Source organism: Hemitrygon akajei, chromosome 6 (genome assembly GCF_048418815.1).
Source record: "Hemitrygon akajei chromosome 6, sHemAka1.3, whole genome shotgun sequence".
Taxonomy (NCBI): Eukaryota; Metazoa; Chordata; class Chondrichthyes; order Myliobatiformes; family Dasyatidae; genus Hemitrygon; species Hemitrygon akajei.
The window spans coordinates 150,763,316-150,785,637 of NC_133129.1; the positions used below are offsets into that span (position 1 = coordinate 150,763,316).

General features: G+C 40.5%; 2 protein-coding genes across 4 annotated transcripts in view; one reads left to right on the forward strand and one right to left on the reverse strand.

Annotated features, from left to right (window-relative positions):
- LOC140729602 (uncharacterized) overlaps positions 1-22,322 on the forward strand; it is a 48,444-nt gene that overhangs the window by 2,386 nt on the left and 23,736 nt on the right. Inside the window, exon 2 of one of the 3 annotated variants that reach the window (XR_012099367.1) lies at positions 4,318-7,805. The exons of the other annotated variants lie outside the window; for them this stretch is intronic. The gene's annotated coding sequence lies outside the window, so the exon portion shown is untranslated. Of the gene's footprint in view, positions 1-4,317; positions 7,806-22,322 lie in introns of those variants that run through there. 3 annotated transcript variants of the gene reach the window in all.
- tmem9b (TMEM9 domain family, member B) overlaps positions 19,016-22,322 on the reverse strand; it is a 30,163-nt gene continuing 26,856 nt past the window's right edge. The window contains exon 5 of the mRNA XM_073049559.1: positions 19,016-21,563. Coding sequence (XP_072905660.1) covers positions 21,408-21,563 — 156 coding nt within the window. The 3' untranslated portion in view covers positions 19,016-21,407. The remainder of the gene's footprint in view (positions 21,564-22,322) is intronic.

Below are 22,322 nucleotides of genomic sequence, written 5' to 3' on the forward strand. Positions count from 1 at the left end.
GACATTGGTAGGAAAAGGGATGAGGTCCTAAAGAGAGGTTATAGGAAGTTAGGAAGGAAGTTGAAAAGCAGAATCTCAAGTGTAGTAATCTGTGGATCACTGCCTGTGCCACACATCTGTGAGGGTAAGAATAGGATCATTTGGCAGATAAATGTGTGGCTGAGGAATTGGTGCAGGGGGCAGGGGTTCAGATTTCTGGATCATTGGGATCACTTCTGGGGAAGGTATGACCAGTACAAAAAGAAGCATTACACCTGGACTTGAGGCAGACCAGTATTCTTGTGGGCAGGTTTGGAGATGGTTTAAAATAATTTAGCAGAGGGATGTGAACCAGAAAGATAGTTCAGAGAATGGGGCAGTTGATTTACAAGTAGATGCAGTGTGTAGTTTAGAAAGAGGTAAGAATTTAACTTCCCGTGACATGGGGGCAACATTGAAAAGGATGATGAATAAAAGACTGAAGGTGTTCTTTTTGAATGCAGCACCCAAAAGAAATTAGATGATCGCACAGAAAGCGATTAGCAAGTATGACAAAGTGGGCATCACTGAGTCGTGGCAGAAAGAAGATCATAGTTGGGAGCTCAACATCCAAGGATACACATTGTATTGAAAGGACAGACAGGAGGGCAGAGGGGTGGGTTGGCTTTATTGGTAAAAATGAAATCAACTCCTTAGAAAGAGATGACATAGCATCAGAAGATGTAGAGACCTTGTTGGTAGAGTTAAGAAACTGCAAGGGTAAAAAGACTCTGATGGGAGTTTTATGTAGACCTCTGAACAATAGCCAGAATGTAGGGTAGAAGCTACAATGGGAGATTAAAAAGACATGTAAAAAGGGTGATGTTTTAATGGTCTTGGGGGATTTCAATATGCAGATAAACTGGGAAAATCAGGTTGATGCTGGATCCCAAGAGAGGGCATTTGTGGAATGCCTAAGAGATAGCTTTTTAGAGCAGTTGTGATTGAGCCCACTAAGAAAAAAGGCAATTGTGGAATGAGTGTTGTGTAATGAACCAGATTTAATTAGGGAGCTTAAGGTGAAGGAACCCTTAGGAGGTAGTGATCACAATATGACAGAATTCACCATGAAGTTTGGGAGGAAGAAGCTAAAATCAGAAGTTTAAGTATTACAGTAGAGGCATGAGAGAGGTGCTGGTCAAAGCTGATTGGAAGGTGACACTCGCTCGCAGCATGATGGCCAAACAGCAATGGCTGAAGTTTCTGGGAGTAATTTGGAAGGTGCAAGATTGACATATCCCACTGAAGAAGTATTCCAAAGGGAGGATGAGGTAACCATGGCTGACAAGGGAAGTCAAAGAGACCATAAAAGCAAAAGAGATTACATATAATATTGCAAAGATTAGTGGAAAGTTAGAGGATTAGTAAGCGTTTAAAAACTGTCAGAAGGCAACTAAAAAATCGTAAGGAGAGAAAGATGAAATATGAAAGTAAGCTAACCAATGATATCAAAGAAGCTACCAGAATATTTTCAGATATAGAAAAAGTGGTGAGTGTGGATATCAGACAGCTGGAAAATGATGCTGGAGTAGTAATAGAGGACATAGAAATAGCGGTTGAACTAAATAAGTATCTTGTGTCATTCTTCACTATGGAAGATACAAGCAGTATGCCAGTAATTTAAGAATGTTAGGGTGCAGAAGTGAATGCAGTTGCTATTAATAAGGCAAAGATGCTTGGGAAGCTGAAAGGTCTGAAGATAGTTAAGTCACCTGGACCAGATGGGCCCAAATGTTCTGAGGAGACTGTGGAGGCATCAATAATGATCTTTCAAGAATCACGAGATTCTGGAATGGTTCCGGGGGACTGACAAATCACAATGTCACTCCACTCTTTAAGAAAGGAGGGAGGCAAAAGACAGGATATTATAGCCTGAATTTATTATATTATATTATATTATATTATATTATATTATATTATATTATATTATATTATATTATATTATATTATGATATTATAGCCAGCTAGCCTGAATTTAGAGCTGGGGAAGATGTTGGAGTCCATTTTTAAGGATGAGGTTTTGGGGTACGTGGTGGTAAAAGATAAAATAGACTGGTTTCCTTAAGAGGAATTTTTTTCTGACAAACCTGTTGGAATTTTTTGAGGAAATAAAAGGAGGCAAAGAGTGGGAATACAGGAGACATTTTCTGGTTGGCTGATGGTGATTAGTAGGTTCTGCAGGGGTCAGTGTTGGGACTGCTTCTTTTCACATTATATGTCAATGCTTTGGATAAAAGAATTGATGGCTTTGTGGCCAAGTTTGCAGATGATATGAAGATAGGTGGAGGAGCAGGCATGTTGAGGAAGCAGGGAGTCTGCTAAAGGACTTAGACAGATATGGAAAATGGGCAAAGCAAAGAAGTGGCAGATGGAATACAGCGTAGAGATGTGTATGCTCATGCACTTCTGTAGAAGGAATAAAGGCATGGACTATTTTCTAAATGGGGTGCAAATTCAAAAATCATTGGTGCAGAGGGATTTGGGCGTCTACATGTAGGATTCCCTAAAGTTTCCTTGCAGGCTGAGTGGATGGTAAGGAAGGCAAATGCAGTGTTAGAACACATTTCAACAGGAATAGAATACAAAGGCAAAAATGTGATGCTGAGGCATTGGTCAGACCACACTTGGAGTATTGTGAGCAGCTTTGGGCCCTTTATCTAAGGAGGGATGTGCTGGAATTGGAGAGGGTCCAGAGGAGGTTAACAAGAATGGTCCCGGGAATGAAAATGTAAATGTAGGAGGATGGATCTGGGCTTGTACATACTGGCTGGAGTTTAGAGAATGAGGGGATATCTCATTGAAACCTATTGAATATTGAAAGGCCTAGACAGAGTGAATGTGGAGAGTCTAGGACCAGAGAGCACAGTCTCAGAATAGAGAGATGTCCCTTTTGAACAGAAATGAGGAAGAACTTTGTTAGCCTGAGAGTGTTAGCCACAGATGGACGTGGAGGCCATGTTATTAGGTATATTTAAAGTGGAGCTTGACTAGTAAGGGGTTCAAAGGTTATAGGAAGAAGGTAGGAGAACGGGGTTGAGAGGAATAATAAATCAGTTATGGTCGAGCAGACCTGATGGCTGAATGGCCTAATTCTGCCCCTACAGTACTGTGCCAAAGTGTATATAGTTAGGGTGGCTAAGAATTTTGTACAGTCCTGCACTTGTCAACATGGAGTGCAGGGTAAGTTTGTAAATCTGGCAGGAGCAAAGGATGTTGTGAATGGGGAGGGTGGAGTGCTGCAGAGTGGCTGAGGTACAGCTGGCAGCGAAGAAGTGCCAGGGACAGGCGGTGGTGTGGGTTCAGATACACCCAGCCCTGAGACACCAGGCAAGGTCATTTGCTTCCAAACAATTGGTTTACTTATCAGTACAGAATGTCCCTCTGGTGCTTCCCGCTCTCTGCCCTCGCCCTTTCCTCTTTCCCAACCATGATTCCCCTCTCCCTGCACCGGTGCTGAACTCTTCGATTTCATCCACCTTGCCTCCAACTTCCACCTGGCCTCAAATTCACCTGGTCCATTCTAACACTTCCCTCCCCTGTCTCAATCTCACGGTCTCTATCTCCAGAGACAGCTTATACACCGATGTCTATTATAAACCAACAGACTCTCACAGCTACCTAGACTATACATTGTCCCAATCTATTACTTGTAAAAATGCCATCCCTTTCTCTCAACACACACAAAATGCTGGTGGAACACAGCAGGCCAGGCAGCATCTATAAGGAGAAGTACTGTCGACGTTTCAGGCCGAGACCCTTCGTCAGGACACTGGCCTGGCCTGCTGTGTTCCACCAGCATTTTGTGTGTGTTGTTTGAATTTCCAGCATCTGCAGATTTCCTCGTGTTATCCCTTTCTCTCACTTCCTCTGTCTCTGCCGCATCTGCTCTCAGGATGAGGCTTTTCATTTTAGAACAAAGGAGATGTCCTCCTTTTTCAAAGAAAGGGGGGTTCTCTTCCTTCACCATCAATGCTGCCCTGAACCGCATCTCCTCCATTTCACACATGTCTGCTCTTACCCCATTCTCACTCCATGCTACCAGGGATGGGGTTTCTCTTGTCCTCACCTACCACTCCACCAGCCTCCATGTCCAGCACATAATTCTTTGAAACTTCTGCTGCTTCCAACTGGATCCTACCACCAAGCACATCTTTCCCTTACCCCCCCCCCCAACTTTTCCACTTTCTGTTTTCCACAGCACTCCCTACACTCCCTACACAACTCCCTTGTCCATTCAACCTTCCCCACAGGTCTATCATTGACCACAAATGTCATGTTTTTGTTTTATATTTGCGGCAGCAGTACAGTAGAAGAAGAAGAAAAAGAATGCCTTAACTCCTGGTGGAGTGATTGCTTATCATGTGGCGTTTCTGTAGCACTCTCCAGTTTTTTTTTGTGAGGCTGAGTTGCCAGCTCAATGCTCAACCCAGCAGAAAGTGTGCAAGGGAGCCAGCTGGATTCGAACTCAGCACCATTCGTTCCGGAATCCAGCACTGATGCTGCTACGCCACCAGCCGGCCTCACAGTGCAACACATAAAATTACTACAGTACAACAGCCTAACTATACATATGTGGCTATGACTTCTGCACAGTACCTTGTCTTGCGGCCTTATGGTCATTAGTTTAATTGGGCACGGTTCCGGATGTCTAAGTGCTCATTACGACATGGCTGTGTTCTATGCAGAAGATGACCCAGCTTTCCCCATTCTTTCCATGCTGATGGGTTTTGTCGGTGGGCTGTTTCTGTTCCCACCCTGATGTTGAAGTCAACAGGCCAGTACCAAGGTGTGGCACCTTCTAGACTACCTCATCATCTGTGAAAGGGACTGAAAGCACGTTGGCATAGCTCAACCATGATTTCTGAATTGACAACTTCCTAATCCTCATTATTTTCCTCAGCTTGGCCTCACAAAACACCAGTGTCAACAGAAGACTTGCATCTGACATATCAAGAAGCCTACAATGATAGCTCTTCTGAGAGTGCATATCGCAGATAACCTGCTGACTCCTAGCCAAAAGGATCCATTGGTACAGGCTGTCCTGAACTCTATCGTAACGTCACCTGTGAAGAGACTCTTAGTTCCTTTAACTAATAGAAGTAGGACTACTTTGATAAGAATGACCAGGAGGTCAAGATACTAATTAACTATAAATGTAAGGATTCTTGGATTGGAAGCTTCCTGTGTTCTTTGCATCTTTTTTTATATATGAAGTGGCTCTGCAGCACAATGGTGTACGGGTTAACATGGTTGCCTCACTTCTCCAGGGATGTGAATCCAATTTCAATCTTTTGTGGTGTCCGTGTGTAACTTGCATCTACTCACTGCGACTATGTGTGTTTTCCCCAAGGTGTTCAGATTCCAACCCACCCCCCCCCCCACCACATCCAAAAGAAGTGCTCACTAATGCCAAGGGAAATGCAGAGAGTAGCACCAACCAACACAGAGTAACTACCCTCTTACCCTCTTCAACCCTGTCAATCAGGAGGAACTGTGGAACACTTCCTTCAAATCCAGAAGTCCAGAGAAATTCCTTTCCATTTTAATGTTTGCTTCTTAATGGCATTAACACCATAACGCTAACTAAAGGGTCCACAACAGATATAATCTCAGTGAAAACTTGTATCCATCATCATCGTGTCATTTCAAAACTTTTCACCAGAATACCACATCTCACCTCCAAGAAACTTTCCACAAGCATGGAGCTAATGTTCAGAACTAACAGGAAAACAGTCAACCTCTGGTAACTACAGACCAGAACCCAGGTCACCCTCATATCAGTAATTGAGGTGCAGTATGCTGATCTCAAAGACCTCACTGGCTGATCCACCAAAGCATATGGGAGGATGGGTCACTCAATATCCCAACAGGTGAAGATCCTCTGCCAACCTGCCCTCATACCCAACATTGCTCTTTGACAATAAAGGTTCACAGCAGTGCCCTCGAAAACAGAGTGCTTCTCATGTCTTAGGAGCCAATCTCAGCACAGACAGACATAGATAAAAGTCATCAACAGCTTCAATGCACCAAAAGAGCCTCCAGTTCATTGAGGAAAAGGAAGTTTAATGATCGCGATCTTAGCCCTAACAATAGATTGTTGGGTAGCAATGATCTTCAGATCCCACAGAGCCAGAGTGGAAGACATGCATCGTTGATTCTGAGACACTGCTTAAGAAGGAAGAAGAATGTTCAAAATGATAATTGTCACTATTGCACACCATGTGTCTAATATACAATTAGTCAATATACTTCTGAAAAAATGTTTAACGTTTTGTGAGTTCTACAACCCCTCTATAAATTTGGGAGCATAATTGTTGAAGCAGTACTGCAGTAAGATGTTGTATATATTAATTATTTAGAAATCTTTACTTTGGTATTGTCTATATGCGAAGAGTCTTATTTTTCATTTATGATATTTTAACATTCTAGAAAACTTTTTTTTCTTGATAATGATAAGTAAGGACACTAATAGTTGTGTTTTATGACAGAAGTTCCAGAATTAACATCTCATTAGGATAACAAAGGAAAGTAAATGTCTGTTAAATGAGAAAGAGAAAGGCCTTTGATTCTCTCTAAAATGCCATGGTCTAAGAATGACCCAGTCTACAAAAGTTCAAAATTTCATTTTACTATCAAAGTATTTATGCAGAATACAACATACATACCAGATAGCCATAAAATATTGAAAACCAAGAAAAACATCAATCCTCACCCCCACATAAAAAGAAAAAGAATCAAAAACTCGCAAACCATAGATCCCCCCCCCCCACACCTCCCTCGCACAAAATTTAACAGATCACGCACATTGAAAAACAAGAACATCAAACCCCAAACTCCCAGCCCGCCAATCGGCAACAAGGAAGAATGGGTGAGAACACGAAATAAAGAAAACTGAAAGAGGCCAATATGAACCCATAAATCCCAGAATTTTGATAACATCTTTGAGAGCTTCGACTCAAACCAGTGGCCCCTCAGAGGGCAGGGACTCAAACCAGCTGCCCCGAGGGCAGGGACTCGATTCAGCGGCCCCTCCCTGGGCAGCGACGCAAACCACTGGCCTCCCTGAGAACTGCTCGCTCTCCTCCGCATTTCCCTCAGTGTTTCAATCTTCCTCGATGTTTTAATCGGCAAGAAATGTAGGTGATCATGGCCCCTCCTCTCATCTCTGAGCTTCTCCTCATGGTGGCTCACACTTGCATTTCTCTCCCAGAGGTTCCGTGGGGACAGCAGAGCGCTAGCTCACTCGATCCAACTACACACTGTAAGTCACATGCTCCAGCAGCTTCAAAAACAAAATTAAGATTAAAAAGAATAAGTAGAAGATGTAGGAAAACTGAAATGATTGACTATCTGGAAGATGTCACCTGAGGAATCGTTGTTCACTGGCGCCCTCTTGCCCGGAAGATATACAATATGTGGAAGATACAGGTTGTCGTGTGTACAAGATGGCGAGGTAGAGTTGCAATGAAAAACTTGTTTGCCTTCGCAGCGTCACGGGCACATAGATACATACAAAATATAAGTCAAACAAGAGAATGAAGGGAGACAGAATAAAAGTGCCAAGAAAGAGTTTGGTAGTACAAGAGGTGGTCTATCGTGTTCTGTTGCTGATGTTGGGTTAAGGTTGTGCAGGTTGGTTCTGGAATCTGTAGGAAAGTAGCTGTTTCTGAACCTGGTGGTGTGGGATTTGCTTGTACCTGGGCACGATTTGGCTGGACCAAAGAGAAATCTCTGTGCCCAGTTCAGTGTCAGCTGTGCATAAATGGAAATAGGACACAAAAAGGGAGGCAAACATGGCAGCCAAAAGACAGCTATTGTGCTTCAGCTAGTTAATTTATTTACATTTGACATGGGGCAGCACAGTAGCCTTGTGGTTCGCATAATGCTATTACAGCACCAGTGAACTGGGTCCAATTCCACCACTGTCTGTAAGGTGTTTATATGTTCTCCCCATGCCTGTGCCAGTTTTCCCTGGGTGCTCCAGTTTCCTCCCACATTCCAAAGACGTACGTGTTAGCAGATTAACTGGTCATATGGGTGTGTTTGTGTGCACAGGCTCGTGGACTGTAAAGACCTGTTACTGTGCTGTATCTCTAAATAATATAAAATGACATCATTTTATAAAATTAAAATCAATATTCCCTAGGAAGCAGCGTTGGCTTAGTGATACTCTTATTTTAAATTCGGAAGAGGTTTTAATCCTGTTAGCAGAGACATAGAAACAATTGTGACTAAAACACTAGTGCAGTTTTGAGAGTTTTATCTTCTTTCAGTCATGAAACATTTCAATGTAGTTTATGTTCGGAACCAATTCCGATTCAGTTAAGCATAAAAAATCTGTGGCATTTTTCACAATGCAGAGGAGTTCCACAAATCAATACTTATTCCTCAATTAAAATTAATAAAACATAATTGGGAATTCAGATTATTCCTTGATATGGGACATTGCCTGTGATACAACACTCAGTATTTTCAAAGTATTTGATTGACCATGAATGTCCTTTGGAATTACTTGAGGTTCTAGGCTTCGTATGGGTGCACTTTTCTCTTCTCTTATGAATCCATTTAGTCATACTCTCTCATTCTGAATTTCTCAAATTATGAAAGTAAGATATCTATTTATCCATTAGAACAACAAATTGGTTCAGATTGTGAGCAACTAAAGAGGCAAATTGAGGGAAGCTTTACTAGTTTGGTTCTAGTGTGCCTCAGTTGACTTGAATTTCAACATTCTTGTTGCATGAAGAGCCAACTGTACTGGAACGGGTTCACTAACAGTGACAGTTATTCAGCATTTGGCCTTTAGTTATCAAATCTTAGACTGAGCTAACAGACCTAACTGTCCAAAATTTGCCTCTGCAGGGCCAGATTACTGCCTATCTGAACCCAGAATATTTGTTTCCCAGCATCCTTTACAAAATAGGATAGAGATAAACAGAAGTTGGCACTCTGAAAATGGAGCATCTTATAGGTTATCTTACATAGAATATGGAGTCTGGAAGCCTTGGCGGGGGGAGGCAACTGAAAAGAAAGCCGTAGATAGAATCAATGCATGCATATTCAAGGAAGTTATCGTAAAGAATGAAATAGCAAACGCATTAGTTCAGCTGACACAAAGGTAATTTGTGCATGGGAGTCCATTTCTACTGTTCTGCATGTATCAACTATATTAATTATAGAAGTATTCACAGATATGTCAAGGTTAAAATTATGATTTAAATTTCTACTGAATCTGCCCTAGTAGAAACCAGCAAATGATTTAGAAAGAATTATCCCATCCTTCTCCAAGTCCGATAACCTGCTGCATGCTTTTGCTCAATTCCAGTCATCTCAGTAAAGTCTTATTCAGAGTATCACCAGTTTTATTTAATATTAATTAAAGGGAGGCATGAAAGATAACCCCTTTAAATAGAAAATCTGTACTTCCAGATTTTCCACATGGATCTGCCAACATGTTCGGAACTCCTATGGAAATATGAAAACTCTGTACTTACTGACCAATTCCCCAGCACAGGTCTCCACTCAGAGCCTTCTTGAAGCAAGAGCTTGCTGGTATTTCTCAATATTTACACTTGTATTTATTTTCAGATCTTGTGCTGAGTTGGAACTCATTTAGTTTCTTGAAGTTTTGTAGCTGCAAGGAAGAAAGGAAAGAATGAGACTTTTTAAATTTACATTCAGCACCTGAGCATCACTGGTAAGACCAGCATTTATTTTCCGGACTGGCCTTGAGAAGGTGTTGATAAACCATCTGCTTGAACTACTGCAGCCCTTTGAGTAATATAACCTCACAGTGCTACTGGGGAAAGACTTCCTGGATTTAGACCCAGCAATGGTGAGGGGCAGGCGATATACTGTATTCCGAGTCAGGTTGAGCGAAACTTTGAGGGGAGCCTGCAGATGGTGGAGTTCCACTGTTTGTTTTATTTTTAGTCATTTTTGAAAGCTTCTGAATGTCAGGTGAATTCTCAATCATTGAACAACTGACACGTTGGAGTACTGGAGCAGAGCTTTGCAAAGATTTTTAGCATTCAGTAGTCAGGGTTTATTGTGGCTCACCTTATCACTGGGTTGGATTTGGACCTTCCTGTCAGCACTGCTCTCCAGTATTTGCTCAGTGGAAGGCAAACTGGATTGTGTGTGTGTGTGTGTGTGTGTGTGTGTGTGTGTGTGTGTGTGTGTGTGTGTGTGTGTGTGTGTGTGTGTGTGTGTGTGTGTGTGTGTGTGTGTGTGTGTGTGTGTGTGTGTGTGTGTGTGTGCAAGTATGCATACGTTAACCTGTGGACAGCTGAGAGCTGCTTGCTCATGCCAATAAGACCATAAGATATAGGAGCAGAATTAGGCCGTTTGATCCATCGAGTCTGCTCCGCCATTTCAACATGGCTGAACCAATTTTCTTCTCAGCCCCAGTCTCCTGCCTTCTCCCTGTATCCCTTCATGCCCTGACCAATCAAGAATCTATTAATCTCTGCCTTAAATATACATAAAGACTTGACCTCCACTGCTGCCTGATTTCAGGTTTCAATGAAATCACCACTCGTTCTTCTGAATTCTAGTGAATACAGGTCTAGAGCCATCAGATGCTCTTCATGTGACAAGCCATTCAATCCTGGAATCATTTTCATGAACCACCTTTGAACCCTCTCCAGTTTCAGCACATCCTTTCTAAGATAAGGGGCACAAAACTGCTCAAAGCATTCCAAGTGAGACCTCACCAGTGCTTTATGAAGTTTCAACATTACATCATTACTTTTATATTCTAGTCCTCTTAAAATGAATTTGCCTTCCTCACCACAGACTCAACCTACAAATTAACCTTTAGGGACTCCCAAGTCCATGTGTGGCTCAGTTCTTTGTATTTTCTCCCCATTTAGGAAATAGTCAACCCTTTCATTTCTTCTACCAAAATGCATGACCTTACACTTCCTGACACTGTATTCCATCTGCTATTTCTTTGCCCATTCTCCAAATCTGTCTAACTTCTTCTGTAGCCTGTCTACTTCCTCAAAATTACCTGCCCTTATCTTCATATTGTCTGCAATCCTTGCAACAAAGACATCAATTCCATCATCCAAATCATTGACATATAATGTAAAAAGGTCCTACTCAGCAAATACATATGGAAGCAGACAACGGCTCTAATCTATCTCACATCACCTCTTGCTACCTTCCCACTGTCTCTAAATTAACAAATTGCTTGTTTGAAATCCAGTTACAGATAAACAGAAGTTTTCTCTAGCCGACTGCTTGGACAACGAAGGCCACAGCCCTTTGCTTTCTAGTCAGTAATCCCACCTGTCTCTTCAGAAACCAAGGCTTATTAAGAGAACAAAGATGGCATCAATGAAAATGAAATTCTAACACAAATCTGCTCCAGGACTGATGCCATCTACCTCCATACCCATAACAACCACTTGGCTTCACACTGCCTCAGCTCAGTTGGTGATGAATTTCTGGAAGTCTTTATCATTGCCATTCTATAGTACTCCAGACTGTATCCTTTGTAAACTCAAGGCCATCAGAACTTCTAATTCCCATTTTCTAACTTGCGCTAAGAACATTTTGTCTTTTTGATCTCACACTAGCCGAACTCTATGCATCGGTTACAGAACTTCAATCCTCATTTTCAAATCCTTCCAAGGCCTGAGCTCTCCCAATTTTTAATGTCATCTGCCACTACAATCCTCTTATATCCTGACCACTCACAATTTAGCCTCTTCAATACTTCTAATTTTAACCATTTCACTACTGGTGACCATGTATTTAATTTAAGAAACTCAAAACCCTGGAATTCCCTCCCTAAATTTTCCTGCTTTCTTCCATTCACTCCCTAAAACAGGAAATAAAGATATAAAATACTATAACTGACACATTCCATTTTTTTTAACCAGATTTCCAGCATCTTTTTATTTTTGATTAGGGGGAACATCACAGCAATGCTTGAGAGGATATTCCTGGAGGTTTGTCCGGTGTGGCTTTCAGGTGTGGAAATGAGAAATGGGAAGGGAGTGACCCCTTTGATGGGATGTACTGTCTAATAGTGGGAAGAAGGAAGAAAATATGTAGGGAGATTGTAGATAGCTGTAAGAATAATAGGGTTGTAATAATAGGAGATTTTAACTTCACAAATGTCGGCTGGGGAAGCCAGTCTGTTAAGTCTGGTTGGTGGAATTTTTTGAATACCTTCAGGAAACATTTCAGAATCAGAAACAAAATCAGACTTAATATCACTGGCATATGTCATGAAATTTGTTGTTTTTGGCAGCAATACATAATAATCATAATAAACTATAAATTGCAACAAAAATTAATTAAATAAGTAATGTAAAAAGCAAGCAAAAAGGAAACAAGCAGAGAGGTAGTGTACATGGGTTTATTGTCCATTCAGAAATCTGTTGGAGGAAAAGAAGCTATTCCTAAAATGTTGAGTGTGTACCTTCAGGCTCCTGTTCCTCCTCCCTGATGGTAGCGATGAGAAAAGAGCATGTCCTGGGTAATGAGGGTCCTTAATGATGGATTCCGCCTTTTTCAGGTATCGTCTTTTGAAGATGTCCTTGATGGTGGGAGGCTAGTGCCTATGATGGAGCGGGCTGAGTTACTTACTTAGGATCAGGCTTTTTCCGATCCTGAGCAGTGGCCCCTCCATACCAGACAGTGATGCAACCAGTTAGAATGCTTTCCATAGTACATCTGTAGAAATTTGGAAGAGTCTTTGGAATCTACTCAAACTCCTACTGAAATAATGCTGCTATTGTACCTTCTTTATAATTGCATCAATATGTTGGTCCCAGGATAGATCTTCAGAGATGTTAAAGCACAGGAACTTGAAACTGCTCACCCTTTCCACTGTTGATCCCTTAATGAGGACTTCCCCTTCTTGAAGTCCACAATTAAATTCTTGGTCTTTTTGACGTTGAGTTTCAGGTTGTTGTTGCAACAGCACTCATCCAGCTGATCTGTCTCACTCCTGTATGCTTCTTCCACACTATCCGAAGTTCTGCCAACAATAATTATGTCATTGGCAAAGGCAAATTTAGAGATTATGTTGAGCTGTACCTAGCCACATGGTTGTGGGTGTAGAGAGAGCAGAGCTGTGGGCTAGGCAAGCATCCTTGATGTGTGCCAGTGTTGATTGTCAGCGAGGAGGAGATGTTATTTCCAATCTTCACTGACTGTGGTCTACAGATGAAGTCAAGGATCCAGTTGCAGAAGAAGGAACAGAGGCCCAGGTTTTTAAGTTCAAGTTCAAATTTAATTGTCATTTAACCATACATGAATACCCATGAATACAGCCAAACAAAAGTGTTCCTCCAGGGTCAAGCTGCAAAACACAGCACCGACAGTCATACATAGCACAAGGCACATACAACACATATAATTACGATAGCAATAAACATATAGTCACAAAAAAAATAGCCCAAGCCCCTAGGTGTCATGTCTTGTAGAATGATGATGCATGAGATGTTGCCAGCAAGAACAAGCCTACAGCTGGAAATGGAAGACCGGCAGTTGCCCAAGCAGCAAGTCTCCCCTCTCCACGCCATCAATGTTGTCCAAGGGAAGGACAAGGGCCGATACAGCTTGGCACCAGTGACGTCGCAGGAGTTGCCAGAGCGAGGTTGAAGGCAACGTTGGACTGTCTTAGGGACTCCAGCTCCGGATTTGTCCTCAGGGTTTACTCCCGAAGCCTTTCCCATGAGTGGGTATGGCCGCAAGGCAGCGGAGGTTTGAAATCAGAGTTTTCCCTCTCTTAGATAGACTGCCTTCCCAGGCTGACAAGCTCCATCTACCCGAAGCACTGGTTTTAAGGCGCCAGGACCCGCCTTCGCCCCTTCTCCTGTCGGTAGAAACAGTTCCGCTGTGCTTAGAGGCTAAGCCACATGAGAAGGCCAGGAGTTGGACTTGGTTGTCAGAGGCTATTTGAGGCGCATGCTGTGAGGAGCACTTTTAGGTAGTGGGAGCTTGTCCCTACTACCACTCCTCGGCTTGACAACCTTGGAACCCCTATAAAGAGGTGATCAGAAATGAACACAATATTCCAAGCATGGTCTAAAGGGGGTTTTATAGAGCTGCAACATTACTTTGCAGTGCTTGAACTGCGTTTCCTGACTAATAAAGGCCAACACACCATACACCTTCTTAACAACCTTATCAACTTCCGTGACAAACTTGAGGGATCTATGGATGTGAACTCCAAGATCCCTCTGTTCCCTCACACTATTAAGAATCCTGCCATTATCTATGTATTTTCTGCCTTGCAATTTGACCTTCCAAAGTGAATGTCTTCACACTTTTCCAGGTTGAGCTCTATCTGCCACTTCTCAGGCCATCTCTGCATCCTGCCAATGTCCCATTGAAACCTATGATAACCCTCCACACTATACACAACTCCACCAAACTTTGCATCATCTGCAGATTTACTAACCCACCCTTCTACTTCATCCAAGTTATGTATTAAAAAACACACACAAAGAACAAATCCCTGCAGAACACCACTTGTCACTGACCTCTAGACCTCTACAACCTATACCTTCTATGGACAAGCCAGTTCTGTATCCATACAATCAGGTTTCCCTGGATCCCATGCCTCCTAACTTTCTGAATGAACCTATCTATGGGAAACCTTATTACATGCCTTAGTAAAACCCATATATGGCCCAACCTTCATCAATATGCTTTGTCACATCCTCAAAGAATACACTCAGGCCCGTCAGGCATGACCTGCCCCTCACAAAACTATGCTGGCTATCCCTAATCAGACTATATTTCTCCAAATGCCCATATATCCTGTCTCTAAGAGTCATTTCCAATAAATTGCCCAACACTGAAGTAAAACTCACTGATTTTTATTCCTAGCATTGCCCCTATTTCTTGAACAAAGAAATAATATTTGCCACTCTCCAATCCTCTGGTACTACTCCTTTGGCCAGTGAAGTTGAAAAGATCATCGCCAATGGCACAGCAACCTCGTCCCTCACTTCCTGTAGTATCCCGTCCATCCCTGGGAACTTAGCTATCCTAATATCTTTTTCAAAAGTTCCAGCACATCCTCTTTCTTAACATTGACATTTTCTAACATACCAGCCTATTTTACATTGCTCTTACAAACCTCAAGAACCCATCACCGGTGAATACTGAAACAAAGTATTCATTAAGGAGTTCCCCTACCTCCTATAACTCCAGTCCAGGCACATTTCTTCTGCTATGGTCCATGGTTTTCCCTTGTGCCATGATGAGGTCACTCTCAGGGAAGAGGAGCAACATCTTATATTCCATCTTGGTCACCTCCAACCTGATGGCATGAATATTGATTTCTCCTTCCAGTAAAAAAAAATTCCCTCCCTTTCTGTTCTGCACTCTGGCCTCTTACCTCTTGTCACCTGCCCATCATCTCCCCCTGGGTCTCCTCCTCCTTCCCTTTCTTCTATCGTCCATCCTCCTCACCTATCCAATTCCCTCATTGCCAGACCTTTTTGTTTCCTACCCACCTGGCTTCACCTATCACCTTCTAGCTATCCTCCTTCCCCTCTTCCCCCATCTTTTTAGTCCAGCGGCTTTCCCCTTCCTTTCCAATCCTGAAAAAGGGCTTTGGCCTGAAACATCGACTATTATTCCTCTCCAGGGATGCTGCTTGACCTGCTGCCAACAGCTGTTTGTCTGTGTTGCTTTGGGTTTGGATTTCCAGCATCTGTAGAATTTGTTGTGTTTATGTTTTCCTCTACTATCCTTGGTCAGTCCTACCTTCACTCTAGCCATCCCCTTCTTCATATACGTGTTGATCTCCTTGGGATTTTTCTTAACAGTTAATAGTGATATCTTGAAGAGAATCCATATTAAAGAAGGTGCTTAAAACACGTAAAGGTAGGTAATCCTCTGGGCCTGATCAGGTGTATCCTAGGTCATTGTGGGAAGCAAGGATAGAAACTGCAGGGCCCCTTGCAGAGATATCTGTTTCATCAATATCACCTACATCTGGACAGATGGTGGATGTCAACCACAGTTGGCAGCTCATCTACAAGAAAGAAAGCTCTGATCTCAAACTTTTGCTGCCTTTCGGTTATAAAACTCATGGGGAAAGCTTCGGGAGTAAACCCTGAGGAAAAATCCAGAGCTGGATCCCTAAGGCATTACTACATTGAGTTCAGCATTGACTGGCAACTCCTGCAATGCCGCTAGTGCCGAACAGTATTGGTCTCCGCTGTTCCTTTGGATTAGTCAGCTGTGTGTAGATGGAGAGCCTGCTGCATAGGCGACACATACAACACGCTGGAGGAACTCAGCAGGTTGGGCAGCGTCCATGGAAACAAGCAGTCAACGTTTCAGGCCGAGACCCTTCATCAAGACAGACCCTCCTGGCAAAGGGTATCTGCCCGAAACGTTGACTGCTCGTTTCCACTGATGCTGCCAGACCTGCTGAGTTCCTCCAGCGCGTTGTACGTGTTGCATTGACCACAGCATCTGCAGTGTACTTTGTGTTTGCATAGGCAACAGCTTGCTCACCATATTGTACTACCCTGGCTTGCGCATTGACTGATGGTGCTGCACCAACTGCGTAGATAATAACATTCATGGTCGATTCCAACCAATGGAGGGCCTCTCCAATATCATCTGCAATGCTAGAAGATGGAAGTATGGCTAGTTTTGTGCAAGTAAAAGCTTGGGAACTCTAGACCAGTGGGCCTAATGTTGGTGGTGGGTAAGTTATCAGAGATGATCCTGAGAGACAGATCTGCATGTATTTGGAAAGGAAAGGACTGATCAGTGATAGCCAGCATGGCTTTGTATATTGGAAATGGTGTCTAATGAATTTGCTTTAGTTTTTCGACAAGATAATCAAAAGGGTAGAAGAGGGAAATGCAGTAGATATTTTCTACATGGACTTCAGCAGGGTAGGTTAGTCCAGAAAGTTAAATCACATAGGATCCATACAAAATAGCAAATTGGATCCAAAAGTGGCTTTACAGTAGGAGACTGAGGGTTGTTTATCAGATTGGAGTGCTAACATTCTTCATTTATATTAATGATTCGGATGGCAATGGTTAGTAAATTTGTGGATGATACTGAAGTGGGTGCTACAAGAGAGGTTATCCAAAATCACAATGAGATCTTGATTTACTGGGCCACTAGGCCAAGGAATAGCACAGAGTTCAGTTCAAGCAATGCAAGTTGTTACCTTATGGTAAGAAACACCAGAGCAGGACTGGCACAGTAAGTGGTAAGGCCCTGGGGTGTGTCGTAGAAGAGAGATCCAAGGGTGCAGATTCTTTGAAAGCAATATCATAGGTTGACTGGGTGGTGAAGAAAAAGTTTGGCATAATTGCCTTCAGCTGTCAGAATACAGAGTACAGGAGTTGGAACATCAGAGCTATTCAAAACATTGGTAAGGTCACATTAAAGTACCAGATAGTTTTGTTCACCTTTCAAAAGGACTCCCTGAAATATAGGAGGCTGAAGGGTGACTTTGTAAAGGTTTATACAATCATGAAGGACATTTATTAGGTGAATAGCCAAAGTTGTTTTTCCCCAGGGTGGGTGAGTCAAAAGCTAGAGGGCACAAGTTTAAAGGGAGAAGGGAAAACTTTGATAGAGACAGGAGTGTAGCAAATATATGGAACAAGCTACTAGAGGAGGTGATAGTTTTATGTGGAAGAAAGGAGGGATGCTAGCCAAACACAAGCAAATGAGACTAACGCAGTTAGTCAGCACAGATGAGTTAAGCTGACGGGGCCTGCTTTTGTGCTTTATGACTCTATCCACAATTATTTTTTTTGATTTTCATTCCAAAAACTTAACACTTTTTTTTGAAGCATTTGTGCATCAGCACCTATAGGTGTTGCCTGATGATGTTTATGTGTAGCATATTGGCAATTTTTCCTGTATTAAAGATGGAAGATACAATCTGCTACATTAATGTATATATTGTAGACTTTTGAGCTTATAAGTGAATGAATGAAAACTCCTTCAGAGGGGTGTAAAGCAATGATAGAAATATTTTGTTAAATTGTACAGAAATAAATTTATTAAAGATAAAGATATACAAAGTTTCACTGTAAATCTTAAAACAAGGTACAGAAGATTAGGAGCTCAAGTCTTTATTTTACAAAGTGTGTGTGTACGTGTGAACACGAATGTGCTGATGGGGAAAATATAAAGTCTATTTGCAAAGTCAAATTGAACCTGCTTTTATTCATGCTTAGTAGTAGGTGACTGGATGAGTCCTAATAAAACAATTAGCTCTAGTTGGACAAGAACTTAAAACAAAGCAAGTTTATTGACTCTATGAAAGCATTTTTGTTGAAGTGTGCTAATGCATGCTATTAAAATAGACAAAGGTAAAACATGAAGATATATCATATGGTCATTAACTTCTACGTTGTGAAGATTGTAATTTTATTTTTTAGGCTGATACAATCTTGTTTAAACTTCTCGAATGATAAAGTTTCAAATCATTCCATAAGAGATGGAGGAAAAACAAGGAGATAACCACATGATACATCCATTGACTAACAGTTGAATAAATCCTTGAGTCATTAAGTGGCTCGTTCAAAAAGTTAATTCACCAAATATAATGTATGAAGATCGTTGTTTCAATTTCTTACAATAATTTACCCAGGGCAATGTTGAGAGCTACAGTACTGATGCAAAAGGAAAATAGGATTAATACAGGAAAATATGAAATATATTAATAGATTCATTTAATTAACTAGTATAGAAGCCAAGTGACTGCGAGGGTGAGGAATTGACTGACATTGTTTTATAATTATAATAAATAATGAGATTGATTATTTATCTGTTAATGAGATAACTGGTACAACTTAAAAACATTGAAGAGATTTAAATGGACGAGCAAAGCATTCCCCACCCAATGAAAAAGTAAAATGTTAAATGGTCAATGATAAGCTATTACTGAAAGTTTTCATAGATGTATTCAAAATGAATTAAATTCTTAAATGAAATACGAAAGATAATGAAAAAAGAGAATAGCCAAAAGATGCAATTAATGTTTCACTGATTTAATGAAATATTGGGTGTTCCAAACATAACTTGTTCATAATGACATCAACATCTTTCATTAAGGCCTTTCTGCAAAATGTTTCATCAGTTACTTTATTTTTTGCTACAGTAGCTTGTCAAAATCAAAGTTTGGTGATTTCAATGAGGCATTTCAAAAATGATTAAAATTTTGGCAACTCTGAAATAGAGAATTAGAAATAATCAGTTAGGATCTGAATTGGATCAAAGTTCAACTTGTGTAAAATGTATATCATACCTGGTTATCACCCACTGCAATTGAACAATTAGTATTTTAAAGGATCAGGATTTTTAAAATGTGTAGTAATTACATCTTACGATAACTATTCATATTTATATTATTTGGAGAAAAAGCCAAGAGGGGAATTTTGGGAGAGACATACGGCTTAAGGATTTAGTATTACATAGTACGGTAGTTCATTTCATTACTGAATTGTATTTAAAATCTCCATGCAATCCTGACATTTGGTTAATTGTGCAGCAATAGTATGTTAAACAGTCAGAATCGCAGCCATTGACTGAATTATGCAAAATTATTAAGAGATGCATCTTACCAATTTCCTTGTGGGAAGATCTAATTTGATTTCAAATTTAAACATGCTAGCAATCAATGTCAAATCAGATTACAATGCTGGAGTTTACTAGTGTGTAAAATTAAAACACAAATGCAGTTTTAAAAGTAAACTTTTTGTCCGCCCAACATCGTGGCCTACATTAACCAATAAAAATACCAACATGTTGCCAGTTGTACATCAGATAAAACTGAACATGGTCCACATGTATTAATAGACCTTGATGCCCAGTTTACCCCACGGACGAGTTAGTTTTATATGAGGCATTGTTCAAAGAGCTCACTTTTACAGGAAACAAAGCAACAAAATACCAATTTTCCAATTATTCTAGCAGATAGTTACAAAATTTTCTGGAGAGAAAACCTATAGCTAATAGAAGTGACAGATTTCACAGATAGAAAAAATCATAACATATGAAATAAAAATGTAGGTAATCTTCATGTTAATACCCAACTATACAAGGTCTAGCCTCCTTCTGGACAATTACAGTGGACACCCACAGTACTAAATACAAAGAATAATCATCTTTTGTTCAATCACTGGATTGAAAAAAAAAACTAGCAGACTTTAGGTACAAGGCAGATGTGGCATAAAATATGATACAATCCAGTCCCAGTACCCATTAGCTGTAGGAAAGAAAAATGTTACTGACTGGCCAGATTGTCTATTCACAACTTGTTGGTAGCTTGTTCAATACTTCAAGTGCATAGATAGGTGCAAACAGCACTGAACTTGGCAATAGTGTTTTCCACTGTAGTACAGATCCACAACAGAATATCTTAGCTAACACTTGAGAAATGTAGCTGGAACAGAGCTACTAAACCACCAGAATTTTGCCACCTGGAATAAGTATTTATTGCTAAAGGAAGATAGGAAGCAAAATGAGAATGAAACATATCTAAGACTATTGAAAACCCATCTACTAAAGCAGAATGAAGATCAGGCAATTCAACACATACTGGTGTAAAATAGTGTAAAACAAATAACTTTAAAAGGTGTATCATTAGCCCAACACAATATTTAAATAATTATTTCTGAAACATATGGGTAGGCAACAATACACAAACCATTTTTAATCAGTGTTGATTTTTTTTCTATACTTCATCAGATTGGTTGTAAACAACTGCTCAGCCAGAACATATACTAATTTAATACTGGATCAATTACCTTCACAATTGTTGTTTATAGTTGTCATCTTTAAGTTTCATTAACTCATTAAAAATTCAGTTTAAAAATAAAAATGAAAATTAAGTGTTGGGTGTCAACAAATATCTTAGGCTCTTCCTTTATGACAGGGAGATATCTTAGGCTCTTCCTTTATGACAGGGAGTGCTTAGACTTTTACAAAGAATTTGTTTTGTTTTACAGGCATCCTGTGATCATTATTAAGGTTGCTAATTTTATAGCAGATCAATATCCTATGTACAGTAATTTCCAAAATTTTTTGTAACAGAACCACATAATTAAAGCATCGAAAATATTAATTTTAGATACATTTTTATAATTAGTTTATAATTAATGTTAACAACATTATCTTGTACAACTTGTTCCACAACTATACCATAAATTTATTGATGGGCAAAAGTTAGGGTAAACTCTCCAAACGCAAATGAAAATCCCAATTGCAAGGTATTATCAAACACAAGTATGATTATTACACATGTGCCAAATAATTTACATCAACGTATCAAAGCTAAAGTAATTCTATCAGCAGGTGAAATCTTGAAGAGATCTGATCTGGAGGTCCACTGAGTTTTCCTGCAAAATCTTTAAAAGGCAGTGTTTTTAGCTGAGAACAACATGACGATCGAAAACAGACTTCCTCTGTTCTTGAACCTGTCTTTTCCAGCGCTGTTGTGCATGTTCAACTTTATTCAAAACATTGCTACGTGACCGAGAACGGGACAGCACATCGTGGGCATTGGCAAATGGCTGTGTATCCTGAAAGGAAGCAAGTGCAATTTAGACAAAAACTGATGTACAAAAATGTAACTGAAAATAATATTTTTGTCATGCAATTGGTAATAGCATTAACCTTTCACCAACAGACACTGGAAATTCTACAGAACTACCAAAAAAGTGACAACCTGTACCATGTGTGAAACAAATGGGTTTCACAGTGCAAATATATACTGTGAAAAGTTACCAGCCTTTCATTTTATAGGAATATACTGAAGCCAGTGGGTTTAAAAGGAGCATGAGAAATGGGGCTCTAGTGAGTTTAAAGAGAGTGTAAGAAACAAGACATCAGTGAGACAAATACTGAACCATCAGAATTTCTAAATAATCTGATGGTGGAATATCAGAGATTTATTATATTTGCAATCCACGATATTCTGTATTTGCTAATCATTTTCTGATTTGTTTGAAAATATCTTATGCCTCCTCCTTTCCAATTTTTGGATGATCTTTATTAGTGATATTGGTGTATTTTTATCTCTCATAGCATAGTATTTAGCGTAATGCTTCACAGTGCCAGGTTTAATACCACTGCTGTCTGCAAGGAGTTTGTAAGTTCTTCTTATGACTGCATGGCTTTCCACCAAGTGCTCTGGTTTGTCCCACATTCCAAAGATGTAGGGGTTAGTAGGTTATTTTGTCACATGGGTGTTATTGGGTGCCGCAGGCTTGTTGGGCTGGAAGGGCTTGTTACCATGCTGGTCTCTAAATAATCAATCAATAAATAAATGGAAACTGAAC